The sequence below is a fragment of the Marmota flaviventris genome, chromosome 15 (genome assembly GCF_047511675.1).
Source record: "Marmota flaviventris isolate mMarFla1 chromosome 15, mMarFla1.hap1, whole genome shotgun sequence".
NCBI lineage: Eukaryota > Metazoa > Chordata > Mammalia > Rodentia > Sciuridae > Marmota > Marmota flaviventris.
This window is the reverse complement of record NC_092512.1, coordinates 22,582,746-22,595,663: the sequence shown is the minus strand read 5'-3', so window position 1 is coordinate 22,595,663 and position 12,918 is coordinate 22,582,746. Positions and strand designations below refer to the sequence as shown.

General features: G+C 35.6%; 1 protein-coding gene across 1 annotated transcript in view; it reads right to left on the bottom strand.

Moving 5' to 3' along the window:
• Positions 1-8,864, bottom strand: part of Eif3h (eukaryotic translation initiation factor 3 subunit H) — a 91,537-nt gene extending 82,673 nt beyond the window's left edge. The window contains exon 1 of the mRNA XM_027949761.2: positions 8,699-8,864. Coding sequence (XP_027805562.1) covers positions 8,699-8,830 — 132 coding nt within the window. The 5' untranslated portion in view covers positions 8,831-8,864. The remainder of the gene's footprint in view (positions 1-8,698) is intronic.
• Between the last annotated feature and the right edge of the window lie 4,054 nt (positions 8,865-12,918).

The window sequence follows — 12,918 nt, the reverse complement described above, 5'->3', positions numbered from 1 at the left end:
TTTTCTTATTTGGTTAAGCCTAGATCATTTTTTCTAATACTGAACAAAGAAGGTAGTTTTTGCCAAAATGTAAATTCAAAAAGCAGAAAACTGCATTAGTCTTAAATTAACACATTTTATGGCTCAAGTGGGATAGGGGTTCCATTTTATAACTGGCTGAGTCAAATAATAAATTGGATTTAAATCACTGCTGCTAAGTTTTGATGTGAAAGAAATTTAATTAACTTTAATAGGAGAAAAAAAAAATATTTAGCCCATGACACACATGGGACTAGGTACAATGCTCCAGTATGCTTAATCAATATCACTTCTATATTATTTCATTTTGTAAAGAACACATTTCATTATTATTTTCTTGAACCTAATGATCACTGATGCTCCACATTTTTAAAGTTTAATCAACTAATAATTGTTGGGAAAAGAGGGAGAAGGGAAACACAGTTTCAAGAAATTCAAAAGTGGGCTGGGGATATGGTTCAAGTGGTAGCGCGCTCGCCTGGCATGCGTGAGGCCCGGGTTCGATCCTCAGCACCACATACAAACAAAGATGTTGTGCCCGCCAAAAACTAAAAAATAAATATTAAAAAAAAAATTCTCTCTCTCTCTCTCTCTCTCTCTCTCTGTCTCTCACTCTCTCTTAAAAAAAAAAAGAAATTCAAAAGAACACTACTTGTCTCATAAAAATTCAACTTAGGAAAAGTATAATGATGCAATTAAATGTACAAATACACAATCACAATTTAAAGTTAACTGCTAAAGATGTTTAAGTTTCCGTGTTTATTATCTACACACACACACACACACACACACACACACACAAAAGAAACCCAACCTACAAATTTTCCTCTCAAAAAAAATCGTAACTGCTATAAATTATGTATTTCCTAACACATTTGATTTTATTATATCCAGGAGCACTGACAACTGCTTAAACAGAAAACCTTTAGGTGATTTGGAGGCCTTTTAAGCAGGAAGAATTTGCTAAAATAGATGGGGGGGGGGCTAAAAAAGAATAACTATGGGCCGTTGTAGTGTACACCTGTAATTTCCAAGCTGCTCAGGAGGCTGAAGTAGGAGAATCCCAAGTTTGAGGCCAGCCTTGGCAATTTAGCAAGATCCTGTCTAAATACAAAAAAAATTTAAAAGGGTGAGAGTATAGCTCAGTGGTAAAGGGTCCCAAATTCAATCCCCAGTTCCACAATAAATAAATAAATAAATTCATACTTAATATACATAAACAAACTGTGACTGAGAAGAGGTAGCTGGAAAACAGGGATGACAGCCAGTAAGAGTTTCTTTTTACTATCTCGTCTTTTGTATTTTGATTTGTGTAGTATGTGCCCATACTGCCCAGTGTATTGTCTTTATAATTAAAGACAGACTTAATAGATTAAAAGGGCTTCTACTTTCCAGTATTAAAACTGTTTATAGCCAGGCATGGTGGTGCATGCCTGTAATCCCTGCCAGCCTCAGCAACTTAGTGAAGCCCTAAGGAACTCAACAACATCCTGGCTCTAAATAAAATATTTAAAAAGGGCTGGGGATGTGTCTCAGTGGTTAAGTACCTCTGGGTTCAAAAACAAAAACAAAGGACACTATATAGTAAGTCCATAAGGTCTATTCATCTTTCTGGTCAAAAAATCCTTCAGAATGTATACTTAAGATTATACATTTCTGTATAAAATATAAAATGGCGGGGGTCCTCCAAAAGGAAAATATCATGAGTTTAACTGTTTGAAAGGCTACCAGTAAACCAGACTTAAAAATAATGGCTACAGGGGCTGAGGCTGGGGCTCAGCAGTAGCACACTTGCCTGGCATGTGTGAGGCACTAGATTCAATTCTCAGCACCGTATGTAAATAAATAAAGGTCTATCAACAACTAAAACAATATTTTTTAAAAAAAATAGTGCCTATAATTCCTCAATTGATGGCTGAAAACACCTAGAATATCAGGCAATAACACTTGGTTTTATTTAGTGTAGAATGCTGATTTTCCAAAGAGTTTTTGAGATTTAGGGCTACAGCTATTCCTATTGGATAATTTATTCAGTAGTATTGTGTGTGATGGTTAAGTACAAAATCAAGCCTATGAGGCCAGTTACATAAGGCTTTTGCAATAGTTAAGGAGAGCTAGAAATGAATAGCACAGACAATACAATGATAAATTTAAGAACAAAAAAAAAGTGATCCTTAGGAGAATCTAAGTAAAACCTCAAGGAACAATCAAAGATGAAGCCAGAAGCTTGAGACTTTTCCAGATAGGGGTAACACTAAGAAAAAGGAAATATTTACTGAATTAAATCACTACAACAAGCATATAAACATGCACACTTAATTTTAAAATGAAGACTTTCTAGTCTATGTATTTGTTAAGCACAGGAAAAACACCAGAAAGATAAACCCCCAAATCATAATGGTACTACCCAATTCATGTTAAAAGCTTTAAAACTTTCTTCCTTATGGATTTTTGTGGTTTCCCTGAGTTTTCTTACAATATAGATGTACATTTTTCTTTCTAAAAATTTATTTAGCATATATGTATTGTGTCAATTTACATTTACATCAAATGAAACTAGTTGTGGACAGGGATAGAATTATACAAAGTATAGGGCAGAAAATTTTTATATAATCATCAGGATACCTGCATACCTGTGCCATTTAGGGACTAGTTTATTTATTATTTGGAGATAAAACAAGATTTTTAAAAGTTTATCAAAAATAAAGGTGATGAAAAAAATACAGGTGATGTTCAGTGTCAAGAGTAAAAAAAAAAATTCATTATTTTCACTAAGTTAATACTAAGTTACCACTACTTTTCTGAATCACATTTTTTTTCTTGTATGCTTGGGCTTGATACCAATATTAACAAAAATACAGCACACTACTCCAATATATTCAGGTATCCATTTCAGCCTTTTCAGTTTTGATTAAACAGTATGGTTTACCATCAAATAGATGGGTGTGTATGTTACACTGTACTCTGGTACTCAATCTGCACTGGGTATAACACTTTATAGAATGATCTTCTAAAAGTAATTTACAGGGAAAAAAAACTAAAGCTATCTTCCCTTGAAATTGTATCTCATACCTTTCCAAATAAAATAATACGCAAGTATGATAGATTAAATATTTTACCAAAACAAAATTATGAGTTAATTTTGAATTGAAAGCAAATGCACCCAAATTTTCATGTAAATGCTAAAATCAGAAGCTTTCATCCAAGAAAGCTTGGCAGACACAATAAAAAGTGAGAAATATGACCAGATTTAAGAAACCTAAATTTAGAAAATATATGTTCTGACCAAACAAGGAACACTGGATTATTTGTGTTCAACTTAGCTTCTATTTCTCTCATTTTGACATTAATCAAGTCGCATAAATCTGTTTATCAGAGTTTCCTCATTTATAGAATGGGAATAATGGTTCTTTACATCAGAGCTCTTATGACATCAATGCTATGTAATCTACAGTCTTGATTTATGATGGTTCTACTTATAAATCTTCGATTGTACAATGGTGTAAAAAAAGTGATAGCAGTTTGGTTTCAAACTTCTAATTTTTATCTTTTCACAAGTTAGAGATATGTGGTGAGACACTTCCTCACGATGCTGGGTAGCAGCAGTGAGCCCTACTGCCAGCCAGCCAGCCAGCCAGCCATGAGAGCATAAACAAATAGGCTACAGTATGCTATGTTGCTAATCCAAATGTTCAGTAGAATGGGTGTTATTAAATGCAATTTGGGCTTAACATATTTTCAACTTACAATGGGTTTACCAAGAGATAATACCCCTGTAAGTCAAGAAGCACTTTATAAAGTACCTGTTACATAAAAATAAACATCAAGTCCTTAAAATGTAGGAAACAGGTGAAATAATAGAAGAAAAATGAATCAAGGATAACAAGACGTGATCTGAATTCAAGCTCTAGGATAGGCTGCATTATGTCTTTGAAAAGCACTCAGCTTCTGTAAGAGGATGAATCATATGTATAATCCAAATAATACTAGTCCTATCAGTTAATGGAGGTATACCAAGATACAATAATATATGTCAAATGCCTTTTTCTTTTATAAAATAGTTATTATTTACAAGTAATAACATCTTCCTTGTCTGAGAAAATAATAAAACTAAGCAGTCAAGACGTCAGGCTGTGTACTTAATTTAATCCTCATTCAAGAGTGTACTTACTCTAAGGTTAGAAATAATCCTAACAAGAATGCTTAACTGGTTTTTCATCTATAGTAAATAAAAAGCTAGAAGTCAAGGGCATAAGAAATAAATTTAACAAACAAAAAGCACCCAACCTAAACTCAATGACATAGGACATTCATTATATAAATACAAAGACTAGGACTACCCTTTGGAATTTTTTCTTCTTTTTTAATTTTTATTGCATTATAGTTACACATAATATTGAGGTTCATTTTGACATATTCATAAATGCATATGATATAGTTTTCTCCATGTTAATTACCAAGATGACCTTCTTCCATTCTTCCTCCCTCCCCCTGATCACCACTTCTACTCTACTGGTCTTCCTTCTATTTCATTATTTTTTAATCAATGCATTACAATTATCTATAAAACTGAATTCACTGTAATACATCATACCTGCTCCTAGTATAATTTGGTCAACTTCATTACCCAGTTTTTCTCCTTCCCCCCGGCCCCTCCTGCCTCCCCTTTGGTCCACCCTATTTTTGAGAAATACTGTCCAATATGGGTCAATAATTTACATTCTTAATGGTTATACTAAGTCACAAAAAAGTGAGATTATGTTCAATATTCTCCACCTATAATGGTAGAAAATTAGATAATATACATCAGAAGGATTTATAATTAAAATGGTTAAAATGTAAAAGCTTTGGTGTTTGAAAGACTTTCAAGTTATCTGACTGAAAAATTCATATGTGAAATAACCTATTTATTCTCCACTAAAGCCAGATTAAAAATACTGTTAAACATTCTTGTGCAGGGTCTTATAAATACTGGGTGCTCAATTAACGTGAGTGATTTTCTTGAAGATGAAAGTCCAACGAATAAAAAGATGAAATATGAACAAAGCTCATAAAACTAACTAGTTTCTGAATATTCTCAACTGTGTGCTCCTTTCTCACCAATATTCTATTAACCTTATTATCCTACAAAAGACTTACTCAGTTTGCTCTCATGATTCATTTTCAATAAAACTACCACAACAGAATTATATGAATTCATTCAGTGTTTGGATGCCTCCTATATGTCAGGCACTGTTCTAGACACTTGGAAATACTGCAGTGAATACACCTGAAACAGATTCTGCTCTCAAGAAGATGATATTCTACTATGAGGAAACAAACAAGCAACAAGTAAATGAGAGGTTCAGAAAATAACAAGGGCTCAAATGAGAGGACATGAGTTGACAACTAAATGACAACAGAGATAAATGTAACTCAGGCTTTCCCATTAATTAATAATATACTTGACCTTATTTACAAAACCACAGGACGAGAAACTAACAATAAGTTAACAATATACTAAAATGGTAAGATAACTTCTTACAAATATAGGAAAATAAAGCTTAAAAGGTGATAATTTTTTTATTCATGACAGACTTTTTTACTTGCAAAATAAAAAGTGTTAACAAACAATAAAATCTGTTACTGGGTACCACATGATAAATGAGAGAATGAACAATCGCAACAAAAGAACTCCAACAATCTCTTTGTGCTTGACAGCAGGACTATTCAATCTGTTTTCCAGAAATATTCCATCATCAAACCTATCATTTTAAAAGGTAACAATTTTTAATGGCAATGGGTTTTTAGCACTGAAAAGATGGAGGATACAAATGTCTTACACCAAAGAGTTATTATCATTCAACTGAAAAAGTAACTGACATGTCTGATCACATACAAAAATGAATACATGCTGCTATCAATTATAAAAAGTTCAATGAAAGGAAGTCAATATGGACCAGACCAAGTGTTTCTCAAACAATATTACACATATAACCTGATTCAGGTCGAGAGAGGAGGTTGAGAATTTATGATATTTTTTGTCTGCATTTCTAACAACCTCTCAGGTCAGGCCAATGCTGTTCTTATCTTACTGGTGCATGGACCACACTTAGGAGTAGAGAGGAACTAATGAACTGAAAAAGGGTAAGATTCAAATTGTTCTGAGAAAGTAAGTGGGTTTTACATGGAAAGTTCAACAGGAAGGAGCTTGATCTTGTCTACAAAGAGAGCACTTAACTAGAATAAAAATCCACTCTTCTATTCCACAACACTATACCAAACACGAGACCCTTTCAGGAGACAATAAGAGACACAACAAGTCTACTGGAATGAAAAACTGTGATACTATTCTAATTTATTATAGTAGAAAGGACAGAAGTCTAGCCACCAAAGGTAAAAGAGGTGTAGAACACTGGGTCTCCTCATATACTACTGGGGACAAATGTGAAGTGATACAACTGCTTAGGAAAATAATATGACACTACCAAGTAAAGTAAAGCTAACAAGAAACATCCTAAAACTTAACAATCATGATATGAAATAGATATATCTCAAGACTCAAAACATGAGAAACTATACAACTCAATTTATACTTTATTCATTTATTTATATTAATAGTCAAAACTTAATTTGTTTAGAAATAATCTGGTGAAGTTGTAAAGAAATCAAAGAAAGCTCACAATGGTGATTTACATAAAGTGAAGAGAAAGGAGAGGAAGAGATGAAAAGGGGAAGAAAGGGGATTCAAAGATACTCTCGATGTTATATTTTCCAAGTTGAAAATTAGTTAGCAATGTTTATTTGTAAGTATTTAAATTATATAATATAAACATTATCTTGCCTAACTGATATTTTTATGTCATTGACAGCTCTTTTGCTAATGTTATCATTGATCTTTTTTTAATTAATTAATTCAGGGAACTAGTGATAGCAGATTCTACTAACAGTGAAATGAAAAGAATAAAACATTACAAATACAGACGGCTCTTTGACTTCAATAGAAGTGCTTAGCACTTAGAAGAATGTTCTAAAATATTTGTTGAATAAATTACCTCCAATAAATAGATTCATGCCTCATACTTGTTGCCTTTTTCAACTCAGGAAACTAAATAATTCAAAGGATTATTTTGAAGCATAAGCAAATTTATTAAGAAATAAGTTCCTAAGAAATGACTTAAACATTTCCCTAGTGAATAAGTGGTATTTACTTTTGCAGGTATAATTCAAGTCCACTCAAAAATTTGCAGTCTCTAAAGATATGTCATTTAGGGGCTGGGGTTGTAGCTCAGTGGCAGAGCACTTGCCTAGCATGTGAAGGCGCTGGGTTCGATTCTCAGCACCGCATACAAATAAATGAATAAAATAAAGGTTCATCAACATCTAAAAAAAATTTTTTTAAATGTCATTTATTCCAGAACATGCATCTCTCCTCCAATAAGCAGTGAAAGCCCAAAATACCAGTAAGTAGAAGATATATTATTGTTCAAAATATTATGGAAATGAAGGAACATTCCAAAGTAACCCTTCTGCCTGCATCTTTCAAACTCTGCCCTCCAAAGACACTGAACTCAATGATAACCACAACTAACTAGTTTAAGTGATTAGTGAAGATCACTGTTTTTCACTTAATCCAAACAAGAACCCTGTCATAGATAGTTCTCATCCCCACTTGACAAATGAAGAAAGTGAGGCTTAGAAAAGTTAACCTTGCCAAGGTCCCAGAGCTAGTGGATGACAGAGATGAGAAGACTGAATGAACTCTCAAACCAGGCCACCTTTTTTAAACCAGTTTACTTATGTCAGTTCAAAATTTCAGCTGTATGCTGGATCAAAATTATCAGTAATTTCCTCAAACATAGCCCCTGAAATTACAACTTGCACATGAATTTAAAAACCTTTCCTTACTATAAATGTCTAAGGTCTTCACTAATAGAAAATAACAAACCTTTAAAAACATGAAAGTTACCTAATACGGAGGGATCCAAGAGAGGAAGTTTCTTTTTAAGAAAATCAGGAAGAATGTTTTTAAAGCTAAAAAGTCCTACAAATGCACTTTTGTTGTAACAATAGAAATAAAATTTCGTGATTCTAGATCTGTCCAATCCCTTAACCAAGATTTCCATAAATGTCCTAGTTCATAAATCCTAACGACTAAATACATTTTAGGCTATTCTGAGGCATTTTATATAGTTCAGAATTAACACCACAAAAGACTTCATTATGATTATTCGGTTTCAAGTAAAGCGCTGAACTACACTAGAGTGACTACAAGGTAAATCTCTTGAGAAGCTACAGGTGTCAGAAGCCCAGGCAAGGAAACAATGTTGTTTCCCTCACTCTCCCCTTTTCAAAGCCCTAAACTAGGGTCTTAAATCCTTCTCCACACCTTCCGTCAACTGCTGGCACCCAGAAGCCCTTTTTCCAAATTTTCTCTCCCAGACATCTCAAAACAAGACCAAGTATGTGTCACACACATACACCCTCACGCTTCTTATCTGTCCCCAACTGCCCCATCAGAAGCCAGAGATGGCTGTACTATCTCCCGAACAAAAAGTAGAAAGGAAAGAGCAGGGAACTAGGGGAAAATCTGGGACCGGCCTCACGAAACCCAAAGGGAAGGCAGCGAGGACAGGGCGAGCGGGGTCAGGCTGGGAACTGCGCTCCGCACGTGGGCCTGTGGTGACAGAAGTCCACTCACCAAGCCATCTATCTGTACTTGCTTCACGGCCGAATCTCCAGGGCCGCCTTTGCCTTTGCCCTTCCCTACCACGCCGGTGGTGGAGCTGGAAGAGGTGGCGGTAGAGCCGGCGCCTTCCTTACGGGACGCCATCTTTCCAGCCAGACAGGAAGAAAGAGAAACGTGAGTTGCCGGAAACGGAAGTACAGACCTTTCGTGACGTTCTGTGCAATTTGCCTTTGAGGGGCGCAACCAGTGAGAGGCCAGGATGGAGCCACGCCTTCCCTCTCTTTGGCGTCCGGACCTCCGTTCCCGGAGGACTCTTGTGCTCATGCGCACTGTCGATCTTCCTTTCGTCTTTTGCTCAAAGAGTAAAGTAGGGCGTTTTGTGTTTGGTTTTGTTTGGTTTGTTTTGGTTTTGCGGATTGAATCCAGAGGCTCGCACTTGCAGGCTACCGCTCAACTACATCCCCAGCTCTTTTTATTTTTATTTTTTTTATTTTGAGACTGGGTCTCCCCAAATTGTCAAGGTTGGCCTTGAACTTGTGATCCTTCAGCCTCAGCCTCGGGAGTTCTTGGAATTACAGGCCTGTGCCACCTTGCCCTGCTACACCTTTTTAAATGTTGAATAGGTCTTAATTAGGCAGAAGGCATAATAAAATTATTGTTTGCATTTCTGTAGCATCTTTTATGTAAAAATGATTACAGTCTGTTCTTTATGCTGGGAATGTGGCTCAGTGGTAAAGCAATTGCTTAGCATGCTCCAGGCCCTGGGTTCAACCCAGAAAAATATGTAAATAAGAATAAATTCCCATTCTTGACCTTCTGGGGGAAAATTATGATAGTCTTTTTTTCTGGGTAATTATAATAATCTTTTTTCCTCTTTTTTAAGTTTTCTAAATTATTTTTGAAGGTCAAAGCAAAAAAAATATAAAACTGCCTAGTATAGTTTTAAGTGCATATGAAAGAAATATTTAAGGTAGTCATACAAGGACAGCTAAGGAACATATATGTAAGTAAAATTTTCACAGTTGAATCAAACTAGTAAAATGACATGACACCAAACTGTAACAGTTATACTACCAAGAGAAGTCACTGAAAAGCTTTACAAAGAGATACACTAAAAATACCATGGATAGATTAATATAAACTATTAAAACATCTTAATTCCCAGGAATGCAAGAAAAAAATACAAAAACAAAAGGAATAGAAAAATGAATAAAATGGCAGACCTAAGCCCAAACATATCAAATTACATTAATATAAATGTTCCTAATGTACCAATTAAAAGACAATTGGTAGAACATGACTTAATCATAACTGTCTACATGAAGCTCACTTCAAATCTGATGCTTTAAGCACATTGAAAATAAGATGATGAGAAAATATAGCAAGCAACCAAAAGAAAGTGGATACAACAAAATTCAAACATAAGAAAATCACCAGAGGCAGAAGGAGACAATAGTGATAAAATGGTGAATCTCCAAGAACACACAGCAGTTCTGAATGTGTACACCCCAACAACAACTGAGAATTTATGTGAAGGGGAAAAAAAAAAAGCAGCACTGAAAGGATAAATAGACAAATCTGCAATAGCAGTTAGAGATGTTAACTCTCTTCTCCCAACAATTAACAGAACAACTAGGGAGAAAATCAGACTATTAGAAGCTCAACCAATACCATCTATCAAGATCTAGTTGCAGAATACTCAAAGTACACAATGTACATTCTCTTCAAGTTTCCATGGAACATATAGATCACATCCAGAACTATAACAAACTTTAACAAGTTTAAACCTCAATAAAGTGATATCTGAATTGAAATCATTCAGAGTATGTTCTTTAGCCACAACCAAGTAGATTCAAACAAGAAATCAAAGTATTAAGATAACAGGAAAATTTCCAAATACTTTAAAACTAAACAATACATTACCAATAATTCACAGATCAAAGAGGAGGCCCCAAGGGAAATTAAAATACAAACACACATCTCTTTCCCTCTCTCCGTCTCTCCCTCCCCGCCACACACACACACACACACACACACACACACACACACACTAAACTAGATGAATATGGAAATATAAAATATCAAAATTTGTGGGACATAATCACAATAGTATTGAGCGGCAAATAGCTAAATGTGTATGCAGCAAGCAACCATTAATCAGAAGAAAACAGAAGTGGCCATATTCATATTAGATATAGCAAAATTAAGACAAAAGAAAATCAAGAAATGTTTCAAGTCAATAATCTAAGTTCCCTTAGAATCCAAGGGGAGAAAGAGCAGAATAAATCTAAGATTTGCAGAAGAAAGGAAATAAGAAATTAAATCAGGATACTGAATATTCTGAATATATTTGATCACCTAACATGGTTGTTCACAACCATTAAATTACATTTCTGCTTCCCTCAGAAAGAGTTTAATACTGTAGGCATTAATTTCATTGTGGATATTCATTTCCTGGATAAAATAAATTCACAATATGTTCTTCATAATATGTCACAGGATTTAAAGATTTTAGTGTCGTTCTATATTGTTGGAAATGTTTCAAATTTAGTTAAAAGCAAAAAAATGAAAAGATGCTGAGATCCTTCCAAAAAGAGCCACACACCCTGCCCATATGTGATCACCACATGGAAAAAGGAAGGAGAGGATGGCCTGCCATACCTGTGTGGGAAAAAAGTGAACAAATAAACTGTCTACCCAGTTTTGTTTTGTGGTATCACTCTGCCCACTAAGAAAACATGGCCCAGTGAATGCCAGGCTGTGACCTGTCTCCTCCTTAGAACCAGCCAATGTTACAGCTGCTGCCCTCATTAAGCAATGTCTTAAACCCCATTCAAGCCAATGAAATGAAATCAATCAAGACACCAAATTTAAGCCAAACAATTTTTTAAATGTCACTTTATTCCTATTCAGTATTCAGATGAGTCAGAGGATTTTTGTTTTTATTTCAATACACTTCTACTCAGGTGTTACCTGCTTTCAGACCTCTGTGGAAGGCGTGGTTTCTTTGACCATCTGGCAGTCTTGGGCCTGAACTGAGCAATGTGTTCAGCAATGGAGCAAAAAGACATGGAGCATTTCTGCTCAGGGCTCCCAGCCAACCTAGCATTAGACCAACTTAGCATCTGTTCCTGCCTTGGTGTGAAGGAACTTGATAGAAAGTAATATGACCTGTCTATTTTCTATACTTCCTGGAGGAAATTGCATTCATGGCATAGAATGAGGTGGAGGATACTCTCCAGTACATATCAGAAACAAAAGGAAGCAACTGAGAAACTGATGTGACTCCATTTTTGAGAAACCAGCCTCTACCTCAGAGCAACGCCTGTCCAAGGAAGGGGGTGTGACCCTTGTCCTTGGAAAAACCCACAGAGCACTCCTAGGCACATACCCACCCTGCTGAGTTGTTTGTCTGTAAATAACAGGAGAGGTCTGCAGTGCCAGGTTTCCCTGACTCAGGCTAGGTAAGGACCTATAGCAACTCCCTAGCAACCACCAGTCAGCTTGAGACAAAGAAAATACCTGGGATGCCAGATGACCCCCCACTAGCTTATGGTGGTTGATAACTGGTGGGAAACCACGTAGTTTAGCAAGTACACCCTCGTGGCCTAAACCAATCAGTTAAAAGGAATCCCCCTCTTGTATTAACCAATCACCCCTACCCAACTTGTTCCCACCAGTGAATGTGCTAATCAATGTTAAGAGTTGTGGTTTGATTTTCCCGTGGTATGGAATGATCTGCTGTGTGATGTTGTGATGCATAGAGTATTCCCCCCAAACCTATAAAATCTCACTGGACAAAGGACCGCTGCATCGGAACGGTTATGAGTCCAGGCTCAAGCTTGCAATAAAGACTTGTGTGATTGCATTGGATTCAGCTCCTGGAGATCTATTGGGGTCCCAGGAATCTGGCATTACACAACAAAACACCGTTATCAAATGAATACATTGTAACAAAACATTGTATAATGGGCAGAGAGAGAGATTGTATAATGGCTCTATATTTTAATCTCTTCTGTGCAGATTATCTTCTGGTAAAGAAGCACAAAGATATTTTCTTCCTTCTTCTTTCTCCTTCTCATTCTTTTTCTTCTTCTCCTTCCCCTCTTCCTTTTCCTCCTCTGCCTTCCCCTCTTCTCCTCCTCCCCCTTATTCTTCTATGTTTCTTTGAGTAAAAAATCAGACTAACAGTTTATTATCTTCATCTGTTCTCTTTAAAAGGATATATATTT